This window comes from Typopeltis vanoorti, chromosome 16, assembly GCF_054136105.1.
Source record: "Typopeltis vanoorti isolate ZY-2024b chromosome 16, IOZ_Tvanoo_1.0, whole genome shotgun sequence".
Lineage (NCBI taxonomy): Eukaryota > Metazoa > Arthropoda > Arachnida > Uropygi > Thelyphonidae > Typopeltis > Typopeltis vanoorti.
The window spans coordinates 76,967,180-76,983,145 of NC_143564.1; the positions used below are offsets into that span (position 1 = coordinate 76,967,180).

The window sequence follows — 15,966 nt, forward strand, 5'->3', positions numbered from 1 at the left end:
AAGGAGATATCCATATACTAATAATAATAAACATCACTTCAGAATCAGAGAGATCAAACTTAGATCCTTGCTTTATGAAGATCATTCATCTCTAAAGAAACCCAGTACAAATTTCCAGGATTCTTTATCTAAATTGAATAACAACTGTAACAAATTCAGAATGATAATCAGGAATAAAAAGACCCAAAATAAGAATACAGACAGGAACATGGGAAAGCTTCAATTACATCCCAAATTTGTTCATCTGTACAACAAATAAAATATTTCAACCATTTATGCACACTTTTTATTGAAGATGGCAAATTATATATATATATATTTATATAGATAGACAAGAGAATAAATAGAGCTAGTATGGTAGGGACTCAGTTGAATAAATTTGAAATAAGACAGAAATTACATGACACCTCCAGGGAGTCCAAAGACTCATCGAGGGAGGGCACTTACTCTACAACTCTGTCTCCATCACTCATTCCACCAACTACAACGAACCGCAACTACCACCATCATCATCATCTACACTAATACCATCTACTGCTCACCACAACTACTGGTATTTTCACAGACATTCACAAACATCCATGCTCATAGCTGGATTCAAACCTGCAGCCTTTTGGCTGGAGAGCAGATACGCTAACCACTCGGCCAACCAAGCCAGCTGATCTGATCAGACCAGAGCCCATTGATAACAGAATTCTGTGAAAACTTAGACTAATGAACAGATGACATCAAAGACACAAATCATATGAAGATAATGAAGATATTAGAAAGGATCTTTCATTGTTATCATTCAAAAATATATTGGCAGAGAGAAGTACGTATAAGTACAGACAAAAAAAAAATACTATTGGTTGTAGACGATAGATAGCGTTGTGTGTAGTTGGTGGATAAAGTAAGTAAGGAGAAGGTAAGCTGTATGCAGTAGAGTAAAATGTCCTTCCCTGAATGAGTTTGACTCCTTGTAGGTGTCATGTAATAATAATAGGTGCTATATCTGCAGGATGCAAGGCTGAAAAGCATCAAAATATAATAGTATATGTTGCTGTAATAACGCAAAATTATTTCAAGCTTCACAAAAAAATTAAATAAATGACTTAAAAAATGAGATTCTGGCTCCTACCTATATGATGATATAATTAACTTACCCACATTCGTTTTCTAACTGAGCCACAACATCCATATTCACACCGAGGGCTAGTTGAAGCTTCTCCGACAGCGTTAATTTCGACTGAACTATTTCACGTGGTATACCGCTTTCGTTAAAAAGCGTCATCCAGTCCATGAGAAACTTCTTCAAATTAATATGTTCGGAAATCCAGGGTCGCTCACTGCTACGATGTATCGCCTCCATCTCTTATGCAGAATTATTTTACTTATCTAAGCTAATGCTGAAAATAAGCCAACACAGTTTTCAAATAAGAATTGTATTTCTGCAAGAAATTATTTGCCTACTTCTTTTATTTTCAAAACAATTGAATCACTTACTCTACCCAAAGAGTAAAAGTAATCACTTACTCTACAAAGGTAGGAAGCGAATAAAATAAATTAAAATCACCATAATTAATGACACATCTTAAAGAGAAATAACATAATTACCACTAACGGTACAAAGTATACCACCCCGCAGCTGTAACCTACCACAACTCATACAAAGCTAGCGCGCCATTTCGCAAATATGTAAGTGCTGCTACGAGGTAAACATGTGTTCACTCTGACTTACGCAGGTGTTATTAAAAATAATTTTAAAAAAAATAATTGAAGAAAGCATGATAAAAACAACCACCCTCACTCCTTTATTAATATATTTGAGCACTTAAGAGTTATAAATATTTACTCCAAAAGTTTTCAGTTTTATGATTTTTCTAGTTTACTATCTCATCAATACCTACTTTGACTTGAACAGCACCAAACTAGCACAACAACGAAGTTAGTTTCGATTTTGTCACCATAGAGTGAAAATTTCTAAAAAAAAAAAAATCTAATTGGAAAAAGAACGTAATTAAAATACCTGCTCCAGATCCTTATTGCTATATTTTAATACCCACTGTTAATAATTATTTCATCCAAAAATTTTAAATTGATAAATTAAGCGTCTTCGTAGCACAATTGGAAGAACAACGGTACATTGCGCCCTTCGATTGGAATAGGCCTTGGAAAAATCCGCTAGCCCATGCCAGAGATCGACTAACTCTAGAACCGATCGAGAAAAGGCTTAGAAAAAGTTCCTCTAGTCAGCGACTAGATTCGAACGCCTTTCGTCATGCGGTCAAGCGCTGAAAGTGCAAGCGCCACTTCTGAACAACAGTATTGTCAAATTTATTGTTTTGATAGCTTCCGAGTTTGTCTACATTTTTAAGCTACTTGAGAAATAATGGCAATATCCTATAAAAAATAAAATAAACATGAGAAATTAGTCATTTGCTAAATATAATCTGTGATATGCAAAATGTTAATCACTATTTTACATTTAGATACAGCAGAGACCAAGGATTAATATAAAAATATACAGCAGACATATACAATCCCATTTCCCCCCCTCTCTTTATTTCACATGACCATTAAGGCAGTTCCTGCTGCCATAATCTGCCAAATGCTTTCAGCTTGAAACAATTTCAAAGAAGTGAAATAACAGACTATACAAACTGACTTTATGCACAAATCCTAATGTAAAAAAGTAAGAAAAAATCTTTAAAAATGAAGAATAACTTGCATCATATTGATAAGTTTCAGATATCACTGTTTAATACATACTTCCACTTTCCAAAATGTGCAAATGAACATTCTACAACAATTTTATAAACCAATGAGATGATATTATGTTACACAGAAAAGTCAAACATAATTCTATAAATAATCAACCAAATACTTCTTGTGAAGCATATACTGTGTACAAAAATCCATCTTCATCTCTTTCTCTTTCATAAAGCTCTCCTAGTGTCATTGAAACAGGTGCCATGCTATGTTGATTTACCAGAAGGAAAAAAGCTTGGTTTGGATGAAGCTGTAGCCATCTTCTGATAATTTTTACTAATTCTCCAACTGCAATATGGTCAGGTACTAAAAATTTTCTTCTGTCTAGGATAGGCAACTGCTTTTCACCATAATAGCGTTCAATAATTACTGGAACTTTGTTGGGATGTTTTGCTCGAATCTGTTCGACATCCTGTTTCCTTTGGGCGAAAGATCTCCTTTCTTTAAACGATTTATTTGACTGTGACATTTTTCAACATGCGTTTCAACCTACTGAGCTACACTTTTTTTTTTTTTTTATTAACAACTTTATTATAAACTTTTGCAATTATTTACATCATAATGAATTCTATATACAATATATACATTTGTTATACCATTATTTCAATAGAAGTTTCATTTTATATTATATCACCATGTTATAATGTAGTTGTTACATTACTGTTCTCTTAAAATGCCTTAACTTCCTTTACTTATAAACAGGGAATCTCATCTGTTAGTTACATACACATTATTTTCTCAATTACATCAATTAAGGTATAATTCAGCTTTTTTTTTTTAATATACAGTTAATTCTATTTACATACCATATATATAATTATATATCACACTTATTATATATTTAACAATCTATATATTCTACAAGATAAATCATATATACATCTGTACAGCGAAATAACATTCGCATGCAATGAAGTAGGAGAGCACATTTTTTTTCCTGCGGTAGGAGATCTGTTCCAAGTGACTCAGGTGCTGTTTCCTCTGGTGGAGGTGGAGAGTTAGTATCCTTCCGAATTTACTTCCGATTTGCCCCATTTCCACTAGGAGTGATGAAGGTGTCGTTCTGTTGTTGGTTGGAAGGTTCATCTGATGTAAGGTTGGAGGTTAAGTGTGTCCATTCTTCTGGACTGGACCGAATTGGTGATCTCCTCCTGGATGTAGTGATGTAATTTCGATATTGTTCCGGGACTATCTTCCCTTCCATACGCTTGGTCGCACCTGTGAGCCCAAATTGCGTACATCGTTAGGATTAGAACAATTGTTTGCACCCTGTTTATATGTTCTCCTTTTAGCCAGAATAACATTTCTTCATTGATTACTTTGATTTCTGGAAGCCATCTTTTAACGGCTTTCTAAGTTACTTCTGCTTCCTTGCAATATAACATTAGGTGGTATAGTGTTTCCGGTTCCTGGCAAAACTGACATGTTGCATTCCCTTCAAGGGGTATACCTTTAGCCATTATCCACATCTTGGTTGGTAGGCAGGCATGGTGTACTTTAAAGAAGAAGGTTTTATACTTTGGATGTATTGGGAGCTTGAAGATATTGTTTAATACCGGACTGAGTGTGATTTGTCCTCTTCTTAATTCTCTATGTTGTGGTATGGGAATGGTTGTTCTGCTTAGTTTGTAGTATGTTGCTTTTGTTTTTTGACTTATTAAGGTTTCAGTGTTGATGCGCTCTGTTACAAATACGTATTCCTCCGCCATCTCTATAAACATTCTGGGAACTCTTCCGTGAATATCTCGCATTGTGCTGATTATTCTGTGTGGAAGGCATTTCTGTAGGAATGCTATTGCATATCCGTGGTATCACTTGGTGTTTGCTGTTTCTGCAGTCTTCGCTCTGTTGATAACTGTTTTTAAGTGGATATTAATTGGACCTAGACCTCCTGCTTCTAATTCGTGAAAGAGCGTTGTTCTCTACTGAGCTACACAGGCTCTGTAATAAATTTCTATTTATTTTTTATTATTTAATTATATAAAAATAGAAACAAGCCTTAGTCCATTATAAACCTAATATATGTTGTAGGCTTTGTAATCATCTAATACATTAGCATTCACTCTACTAATGTATATATCATAATAGGTTTAGAACGTTTCCAATGACACATAAAAATATGAATAGGTCATTATCAATTAAAAAATTTCGTTGGCGTCCTTTTATTTGCGAAAGGGAAGATGAGGCTATTTTGCATTAACTAATTTTTTGGAGACTAATGAGCAACTAGCTAATCACAGAATTGCTGTCCATGACTGTCACTAACAATATGCTCTCTTGAAGGAGAATTATTATTATTATTCGTGACACCTCCAAGGAGCCCGAAGACTCATCGCGGGAGGACACCTACAAATGTCTCAACCAGTACACCGAACCTCTACTACGAATCATCTGCATCAACGCCATCTACCGCCTGCCACAACTAGTATTTTTTGTCTGTAAATTGCGTGTGTTCTGAAGGGCCGATTTGTCTGTATGCGGGATGAAAAACCCGAGTTTACGGGAGAAAAAACCCTACTACCTCCGTATGAGATCGGCTAACTCACCTTCGATTGAAATCGTCCAGTTAAAGATTCCTCCCGTCGCGATGAGAATCGAACTTAGGCCTGTTCCAATCGAAGGGCGCAATGTACTGTTGTTCTTCCAATTGCGCTACGGAGGCATATAAAATATAGAATATAGTAGACAACTGCAGCCAACTTTTGGTCCATAGCCTTGACAATGCTGTTCCCCACTAAATATTTTAGGACTTCTGCAACTGCTCATAGAATAATACTTAGCCTGTTATTTGCAGCGCATTGTTTAACACTATATATTTTTATAATGACAATGCCAGTTTCTTTCTATTCTTTTAGCATCATGCCAAAGTTAACACTGAAAGTAAATTCCCATGTGAAAGGTACTACAATTCCTTAGTTCATCCTTTTAAGTCAGCAGTCCACTCACTCATTCATCAATTCTTTCACATATCCCCTATTAAATATATCATGTTATTTTCTACTTGGACGATTTTTATTACATATAAGGTATTCTGCAAGTGAAATACATTCTAACTCTATTTTGCCAGAATTTTTCTTCAATAATTATTTTTATTTTCTTTCCACTTTCCTTCCTAAGATATTCCCTAGTGTCGATGATCTCTTAATAATGTTTCCATACTATACCTTTCACTTATTTTCTCCGAGCTACGTAATGATTTTGTACCATTTCAAACTCCTTTTATCCTAGAACCAATTCGTTTTATTTAGTTCTTCCTATTCAATGGTGTTACCCATCGCCCACTAGATTTATTCTTTAATGTGCGATAAGCATATAATATAATGTTGCATTCAAATATCTTTTCGTTTTTTTTTCTATATCTTATTCAATTTTTATTGCTGTATAAGACTACCATAAAATCTTAAAAAGTAGTTCTGCATGAAGTCCCGCATATAGTATGTCTAATGATTGACATAGTATGTAGGGGTTCTTCTCAGTATTTATACAGATTAAAGGAAGTTTTTATGTTATTTATTAAGTCAACAGAAAACATTTTTATGCGTATTAAGTATATCGACCAACCTTTGCTGGCAAAGGTTGGTCGATTGGCAGAACCTCTGCTACTAATGGCGCATGCAAAAGGTTAAGCAAGTTTGAGCGCGGTTAGTAGTTGGAAGGAGCCACAATCATTCGATTCTGTTGGCACACTCTCCCTCGATGAGTCTTAGGGCTTCTTGGAGGTGTGACATAATAATAATCAAATCAAACAATCAACTAACGCCTTTTATTCCCTAATAGGGAGTAGGCGAGGCTTTTATACCCTATCTAGCTTTTGGAAACTGAGTGGGCAGTTCAAGCTCCACCGGTAGCCAATCAGAGATAGCAACCCCATGTCTATCACTAATTATAGCAGCCACCGATGAAGAGGCTGGCAAACAAGTTCTGCCATCTCTTGGTACCCAACCCTAACAAGATAGGTCACTGTCTGAAATAATGTGGGTACGACGGTCGATTTTCATGAGTTTACGGGACGAAAAACCCGAGTTTCCAGGAGGAAAAACCCGCTTTCCTGTGCCAGAGATTGACTAACTCGGGAACCGGTCGAGGATAAGCTTAGAAAAAGTTCCTCCAGGCAGCGACTAGACTGGAACCTAGGTGTAACTTCAAGCGCAGGGGACACAAGCGCCACTTCCACTGAGCTACACAGCCCTGATTTATAATAATAATAAAAAATAATAGTAATCAAATAAAAATATAAACTAACGCCTTTTATTCCCTAATCGGAAGTAGGCGAGGCCTTTATACCCTATCGAGCTTTTGGAGACTGAGTGGGCAGTTCAATCTCCATCGGTTGCCAATCAGAGATCGCTAGCCCATGTCCATCACTAATTTTAACAGCCACCGATGAAGAGGCTAGCAAACAAGTGCTGCCATCTCTTGGTACCTAACCCTAACAAAATATGTCACTGTCTGAAAATAATGTTGGTACTACGGTCGATTTTCATGAGTTTACGGGAGGAAAAACCCGCTTGCCTGTGACCGAGATCGACTAACTAATAATAATAATATATTTGAAAAATGTCGAGTATACATAATACATAAAAAATAGTGCCTCCGTTGCGCAATTGGAAGAACGACGGTACATCGTTTGGAATCGGCCTAAGTTCGATTCTCGTCGCGACGGGAGGAATCTTTATCTGGACGATTTCAATCGAAGGTGAGTTAGCCGATCTCAGACGGAGATAGCAGGGTTTTTTCTCCCGGAAACTCGGGTTTTTCATCCTGCATACAGACAAATCTGCCCTTCAGAACACACGCAATTTACAGACATATGCTAGTTGTTGTGTTGATGGAGGTGGGAGGTAAATGGCGTTGATGGAGATGATTCGTAGTAGAGGTTCGGTGTAGTGGTTGAGACATTTGTAGGTGTCCTCCTGTGATGAGTCTTCGGACTCCTTGGAGGTATCAAGAATAATAATAATAATAATAATAATAATAATAATAATAATAATAATAATAATAATAATAATAATAATAATACATATTAGCACATTTCCAAATTATATTATAGATAATATGCACACTGGATATATAGAAAAGCGTAAGAAATGTCTTACGCTTCTCTACACATTCATGGCACTGCGAACTGCAGTATGTTTTGGTGTCTATTATGATTTAAAGTTTACCATTGCCATATAACTATACTTGAATTGTATGTAATGAAGACATCTAATTTAATCCTGAACGAGATTTTATTTAAATACATTCGTTTATTAACATTCCTAGCTAGGAAATTAAAAAGTGACATTGTTCTAATTAGTTTTCAGAGCGTGGAATATATTTAAATTAACAAATTTTTAAACAAGAATCATTAGGACGCCAGTACATTTTTTTAAAAACCTTTCTTGTATTTGTAACCTACATCTTTTTTCTTTTATGGAATGCGAAAATATGTATAATGCAATTAGAGCAATGGAAAGAATTTTATTTCAGAAACATTTCTGCGGTATCTACTGTTATATGCTCGCACAATTTTGAGGACTTCCCATTGCCGATGTATAATCCGCTTATTCATCGTGTAATTTCAGTTATTTCCCTTTTCCTGCTGCATAAATTCCCTTTGTTTTCTCCTATACGTTTTCTGACGTGAATTCTAATTAACATGAAAGAAATGCCTGTTTGTTGAAGTAACTACTACTAAAATATTCCGTGTGAAGAAATCTACTGTGATGTTGTGCTGTGTCGCATTGTTTCCTTCTTTTATCTTGCTTTATTAATGTTTTACAATATGCTTAAAAACTTTTTTTTAAAGAAATGTAGGCGTCAATTTTAAGGGAAAAATATACTCATAAGGGGGAATGTCTATCCTAGGAGGGAAATTTGTTATTGTCTTTCTTATTGCATGTGTGAGTGATGTTAGGACAGTATATAGAAGTCTGCGTTTGATAGTGGTGTTAACTAGCAATAGATGTGCGAAGTAAATATCACAATTATGGTTTATCTTATGATGAAATTTCCACAATGTGAGGAATGATATGTCATCGTAGGATGTTGTCAACCCAATAAGAAATGTCTTACGCTTTTCTACACATTCATATCACTGCGAATTGCAATGTGTTTTGGTGTCTATTAGGATTTAAAATTTTAGCATTGCGCTTTACATTAAATTCAAAACATGCTGCATGAATTGCTGTTGGCACTACAGGGATTTCCTGGAAGTATATTTGTGGATGGAGATGAAGGAATAAAGGTATATGGAAAAATGAACTATATGTGTAATTTGTTGTGCACCATCAAGGCCAGTTGCCTTTTTCTAATAGGGATACTATTTTAAATAAACATTTTTTTTATTTTTTTATTTATAAACGTGAATATTCAGCTGATGGTAGGCAGCTATTCCTTTATGCTGAACAAAATGCATGAGGTCATTACCACATAACATGGATCGGTAAAAACGTTTGCGAATCTCCATTAGTATTTGATTTGTGGACTACAGCTTTGCGCAACCGATGTTTGTCACAATTTGGATTAGAAGTATTCAGAGTGTGCTTCAGTCAAGCATTGTGGCAAATCTAGATGGGGAAATATGTTTTTCCCCTTACCCCCATTTTAATATATATTTTTTCTTTGTTTTCGTTTCAAATAAAAAAAATGCAAACAGTGAAGAAAAAATTGTAACATAACTCGAAAAAGTCAGAAACGTATCACTTACCATTGACATTTAATAGAACATTGTGTAATAAATATCCATTATTTTATAGCTAAGAGGGAGGAAATAATTATTGCTTTTGAAAACTTCAAAATATTTTTTGAGAATGCTGCCTTCAGTAGTCAAAAGACATGGACACCAGAAGCTTGCATATTTGTCTTTTGTTAAAGATTTTGCCGTCTTGTGCTGGCAGCAGTGTTCACAGTATTCAGAGAGCTTCTTCCTGTCTCTTTATAAGAACCAGTTTTCCAAACAGCTCCCAGGCTAGTGAAATCCTTAATCAGAAACACTAATAAAAGGCAGATATGTGTTTTTAGTCAGTGTCTTTTGCATGCACACAGAAAATTCTTGTTAACAGCCGTATATCTCCCTGATTTGGTCAAAATAAAATCTACAGATGCAGGGAATGAAGTTGGACTGCATGGGTGATCCTTGCTGCCACACACACACACACACACAAAAAAAAAATCCTATCCCTTACGCTCTTCCACACATCCCTTCCTTATTCAGCTTCTATAGATGAACTCCTTGTTCTTCATTCTGTCAAAACCTTTTCCCCATTCATTTGACAAAAGGCGTCAACTTATACACACTATTGCTAAAAAAAAAAAAAAGTTGAAATATGTGTAATGGAAAAAGTTTTCATCCCCAATGAAGTAGAATATACTTGTTACAACATTTCCAAGACTTGGAAAACTCATCTTCCTGTTCGAGTATTTAGTTAGTATTTAGTTCTATTATTGCATTTTTTTTAATGTCATAACTTCTATTGGGTCAACATTCTTTCAATCTCACCTGAGAACTAGAGGTAAAGAAAGTTTGCTGGAGTCAATTCAGGGGAGATGGAGGATGGCTGAGCATTTTCACCATGTAACATTGATCACATTGTGAGCTTGCATATGCTTGTTTGCTTTTAATCATTAAGCATTTCAGCACCTCTAAGTAGTAATCCTTGGTTGGAGGCCTTTCTGGAGCAATTCCGTATGGATTGTTCTTTTGTGATTAAAGAATGTAGTCAGTATGGTTTTATATGCAATTTTTTGAAGGTAACTTTTTTTTTGTTTTGTTTGTCTTGGACAGAAACAATTGTACCTTGTCTTTTGGTCTCAGGACCATAATAATAATGGAAGCACCATTTCTCATCTTCAGAAATGTTGGTTTAGAAAACCATGTTCACTGTCAGCTGTTTAAACAAAATTTTTGCAGGCTTCCAGTTGTTTGTGTTTTTTCTCATTATGCAGCACATGTTTTGCAGTTCTTCACCCACCACCATATGTTAGTGGTAATTGTGGACCTTATCGATTTCTTGTTCACAGTTAACTCGCTTGCTAGCATCTCATTAATTTGCATTTGCTTGCTAGTAAATCATAAACTTAAGACTGCCAACTCATAGCTGCAGGTTATTTTTGTTTGATCCCTTTGAGAATTTCCTCCTATGCCCTGTGACATTGTCAAAATGTTTAAACTGTTGTAGAACTGAATACTATAACAGCTGGTAGGCAAGGTCTTTTATCAGCTATTACTACTTGATAAGCAATTTTCATAATTGAAGAAGTTTAACTATTTAAAAAAAAAAAAACCTATATGGGTGCTTTATGTATCTGTAGATGGGGCTTTAATAAAGAATATGTAAAAAAAAAAAAAAAAAAAAAAAAAAATTGCATCCATGAAGTTTCTTTGTTCAAAATAATGTAAACTAAAATAAACAACTGTAGAGTATACTTCATTAAATAACTAAAAACTTGAAAGTTATAACAATTCATATACAAATACACAGATTTTTAGATACATGAGCTTTGTGTTTGTTTGAAAGGTTCACTAGCATTGTATTTCCATTTTTGTGGGTGCATCATAACTAGGTGAACCATTCACCAGTTCTTCTGGTCATAAGAAATCATCAAACTTTACTTTTAATAATAAAAACTGTTCAACTCTTCCAAACTCCCAACATGCACTTCACAAGTGCAACCTCTTTTGTGTGGTCACAGAATGTTTTGTTGCATCTCTTCTTGATATTTGGCTTAAGATGAAGAATTGAAGATTTATTTTCTCTCTGAGTAATTAGAAGCAAAACAAAATAAGTAATACATAAATATGAAAAAAAAAAAAAAGAAAGAAAACTTTCAATCCATAGATTCGACTTTGCAACATCAAACTGGCTACTCACCCATATAATTCCGAAACTTCTCTTCCTTGATCCTCTGCAACTTTACACATCATATGCAGACTTGTTCCACTGGAAGGATTTGTTAAATAAATATGTCAAAGCTGCTAGTGACTCATTGGAACATTAACTGAATATCTCCATTTAAACCTCTCAATATCATTCCAGATATGCTCTTGTGGCACCATTTGTGACTCCTCTTTGGGGAAACCACTCTCCAGCACACAATTTGTTTGATACCTATTAGGTAGCTTTTCTCCTATCCAGTTTGCAATTATCTAACTACCATTCCATCTCTCCCAATTCACCTGCTGGTCATATAGCAGTCTGTCAAAGGCTTTTGCAAAATCTAAATACGCTATTATATGTGTACTCCATTGCAAAATACAGTTATCATCCTATTGTAATACATAAGTAGATTGCTAAGAACATGACACTAATCTACAGGCACTCAGTGGTATAGCTAGAGCTTTTGCCACCCGGGGTGGTCCCTGAGTTTGCCGCCCAGGGCAAACTCGGGGATCTCTCTCTCAATACACATGGGCAATCTCAATACACACCAAAAATACTACAAAAAAAAAGGGGGGGGGTGTTATTGATGATAGCTGAACTGCAGCCAAGGAGAATAGAAGTTATATTGCAGGATAGTGAAAAGAGCTCATTTGAGGCTATTTGGTGTGAGATTGAGACTAACAGAACAAAATATACAGTTGGGTGCTGCTATAGACCAGGTGATGGAATAGATGGTGGAGATAGTATGCATAAGCAAATTGATGAAATGAGTGGAAGGAGGGTAATTATTATGGGGGATTTCAACTATGGTAACATTGATTGGAAAGAGGAGAGGACACATGTAAGGAAGGAACTGGATTTTATTCAGTTAGTAAGGGATAACTATCTGAGACAGCATGTAATGGAAAATACTAGGGTTTCGAGAGTGCTTGACCTAGTAATAGCATCTGAGAATTTGACTGTAATGATTATGACCATGTTGCCATCTATTGGTGAGAGTGATCATAAGGTCACTTTACCTGGGAGGTGGCTAAATGTGTTAAATTTTTGATTAAGACAAGGTACATGTGGAATTACCATGCTAGCAAGTATGACAAGCTTAGAAGATTGCTTGGTTCAGTGCCATGGCATGTAAAACTGCAAGGGCTGGATGTTGATAGTGCATAGGAAGTGGTCAAGGATCATTTGTAGGAGGTTATGGTTGACTGTATACCTAGAGTCCGAATAGTAAATCAAGTAGGGGTTAAATGGATGAATAACATCATTAGGCTTGAGTTGCAAAAAAAGAAACAACTGTGGAGGGAATTTAAGGAGAAAGGTGACCTGCAGGCACAGGAACGGTATAAAGCGCAGGTCAGAAGGGTAACGAGTGTGGTAAGAAAAGCAAAAGCAGATTATGAGAGGAAATTAGCCATGCAAGCTAAAGAGAATCCCAAACAGTTCTTCCAATATGCTGCAAGTAAAAGAAAAACTGCACACAGCAGAATGATTTTAAGGAATTCCGATGGTAGGGAAGTCACTGAATTAGTCGATATAGTGGAATTACTGAGTGAGCACTTTGCAAGAGTTTATCATCCAGGTGATGGCATTGAAGGAATGGCGGAACCATTAGTTTATACAGGAATTGTGGTGAATGAAGTGGAGGTGAATAGTCTATTACAGAACCTTAATGTGAATACATCTTTGGAATTGGATGATATACCAGCACAGGTCTTACATGAAGTGGCTAAAGAATTGTCAGTACCCTTGACCATATTGTTTCATCTGAGTCTCGTTTAGTCCCGAAGGGGTGGAAAGAGGGGGAAAATAGTTCCACTACATAAAGGAGGATCCAAGACTACTGTTGCAAATTACCGACTGATCAGCATATCAGGAGTTGTTGTCCAGGTTTTGGAGAAAGTAGTCAAGGGAAAAATACAATAATGGATTGATGAAAACGAGATACTATATGGGGGGACAGCATGGTTTTGTGAAGTATAGATCATGCTTCAGTAATTTGCTCAGGTTTTTATAACACAGTGACGGCTGAACTGGATAAGGGTAATGGGTTTACAGTGATACTGCTGGACCTGGTAAGACCTTTGACAGGATACCACATGGAATTGTAATCCGTAAACTGCAACATATGGGAATGGATATAGGGTTAGTAAGATGGATAGAAGGGTGGTTGATGGAGAGATATCAGAGAGTGGTTTACTCAGGAGTAGAGTCCAAGAGACAGCCTGTTACTAGTGGTGTGCTGCAGGGTTCTGTTCCTGAACCACTACTGCTTAATTTGTTCCTTAACATTATAGGGGAGGATCTGAGAGGAATGGTTCATTTGTTCGCTGATGATGCAAAGTTGGGTAGGGCAATAGTGAATGCAGAAGATGTCAAAATTTTGCAGGATGATTTGGATAGATTGGAAGTCTGGCTAAGGAGAATGGCTGTCAATTTAATGTGGCAAAATGTAAGTTTATGCATTTTGGAGTGAAAAGATTAGCAGCAGCATATCACATTGGAACTGTACTCCAGGAGATTGATGAGGCCAGGGACTTGGGAGTGTTGGCGGATATGGAGTTGAAGTTTAGGAGGCACATTGCAAAAGTGGCTAAATCAGCTCATCAAATCACTTCTATGCTGGAGAATACTTTGACGAGCAGAGACAAGCAAGTTATTGTTCCTCTGTATCAAGCCTTGATAAGACCCCATCTTGACTACTGTACCCAGATTTTTTCACCTAAGTTTCTTCTTGATGGGGAGAAAGTTGAGAGGATCCAGAGGCGAGTTACCAATATGATAGCAGGTTATGGAATGAACCTTATGAGAACAGGTTGAAGATTTGTGAGTTGCAGAAATTGGTTGATAGGCAGAAAAGGGGAGATATGATTGACATTCAAATTGCTGAAAGGTTTCTATAGGATTAATTCAGAGGATATTTTTGAGAACAGAACTGGTAGGGGACATCCATGGAAGCTGGGCAGGAGTGTGTTAGTAAGGGTGTTAGAGCTGGTTTTTTTTTACTTTTAGAGTGGTGAATGAGTGGAATAGGCTGCCAGAGTCTGTTGTGGGTGCTATGAGAGTGAAAGAGTTAAAGGCAAAGTATGATAGATACTGTGTGAATGTCGAAGAGTTGTGATGGACATGATGTTTAGGGCCTCTCTCGATGAGTCTAAGGACTCCTTGGAGTCGCCTGTAATAATAATCGAATGTCAAAACGACATATAGGGAAATAAATTAAAACACTATGTCTATTTTTGAAGTAAAACTTTAATTTCAACATTCTAAAATGTTATTTTTTTGCTTTTCTGTTAGCAAACTTGTCGATGACATTGGCGAAGTCTATTTCATAATAATGTAGGTAATTCTTAATCTATTTTATTTAGCAAAACTGCTCTCACAACTAGCAATACTTTCAGCAATTGTGAGGAAAATTCACAGTAGTATTACAATATTGGAAACCGAGTTCTCCAGACTATATTTTAGAATTAACTGCAAAATTTCAAAAAGGTTCAAAGTGTCACCCGGGGCAGACTGCTCCCCTCCGTCCTCCCCTAGCTATGCCTCTGCTGACACTTTAACTTCAACTCTAGACACCAATTGGCCTATAATTTGAAGCCTCAATTTTATCATATCTCTTTGAAGAAGGTACAATTTTGCTCTCTTTGCAGCAATTATTGTCCTTTGGAACTTGCACCATTCCAAAGCTTTTGTTAAATAAGTGTATCAAGGCTTTTGCTTATTGGAACATCTGTTGAAACATGCATACTGTTGTTATCAAGTCCCCTATTTACTTAATTCTTCTTCCTGTATCATTGCCATCAGTTTCCCCTGCTCTGCCATTCCTTTTGAATTGATGAATTATTCATGAAATATTGCAGCTATATAATCAGAGGATTTTTTTTTAATGTGTTTCCTATACATGACAAGTTATAAACTTTATTTCTATTTATTTTTTAAATTCTAGAAACCAAACAGTATTTTACTAAGCCACTTCAGGCCTTCAATAAGCTGGAGTGTGGTCTTGCACTCGCTGATGGAATTCATCTCCTACCTAACATCTATGCCCACAGCGGGATTCACACCTGGTTGGCCAGGTGTGCATTCTGGTGAGATTGGCATGATTCCTCAGTAGCAAAGAAGGCACAATTGTATTATTGAAGCTGTATTACTGGTAGTACACTAGTGTTCAAAACCTAAGGGTGAACACTATTTCTGAAGATTACAACTGCATATTCATAAGAATCTACTTGTAACAATTTGTATAACTGATGATTTTGAGAAGAAAGTGGGTACACATTCCAATTTTTGAATCGTACGCAAAGGAATGACATGGTAGCACTCAACAGGATGAAAAACAAAAGGCTGTGCT

The 15,966-nt window shown here is 36.1% G+C and overlaps 2 protein-coding genes and 1 pseudogene across 2 annotated transcripts in view; 1 reads left to right on the forward strand and 2 right to left on the reverse strand.

Moving 5' to 3' along the window:
• The window catches only part of LOC150098142 (snRNA-activating protein complex subunit 3-like), a 131,353-nt gene extending 129,496 nt beyond the window's left edge, over positions 1 to 1,857 (reverse strand). The window contains exon 1 of the mRNA XM_090406543.1: positions 1,146 to 1,857. Coding sequence (XP_090262669.1) covers positions 1,146 to 1,351 — 206 coding nt within the window. The 5' untranslated portion in view covers positions 1,352 to 1,857. The remainder of the gene's footprint in view (positions 1 to 1,145) is intronic.
• An 865-nt stretch (positions 1,858 to 2,722) lies between these two features.
• Positions 2,723 to 3,239, reverse strand: LOC150098143 (microtubule-associated protein 1 light chain 3 alpha pseudogene; annotated as a pseudogene).
• A 5,405-nt stretch (positions 3,240 to 8,644) lies between these two features.
• The window catches only part of LOC150098144 (gamma-tubulin complex component 4-like), a 307,854-nt gene continuing 300,532 nt past the window's right edge, over positions 8,645 to 15,966 (forward strand). The window contains exon 1 of the mRNA XM_090406372.1: positions 8,645 to 8,980. Coding sequence (XP_090262498.1) covers positions 8,906 to 8,980 — 75 coding nt within the window. The 5' untranslated portion in view covers positions 8,645 to 8,905. The remainder of the gene's footprint in view (positions 8,981 to 15,966) is intronic.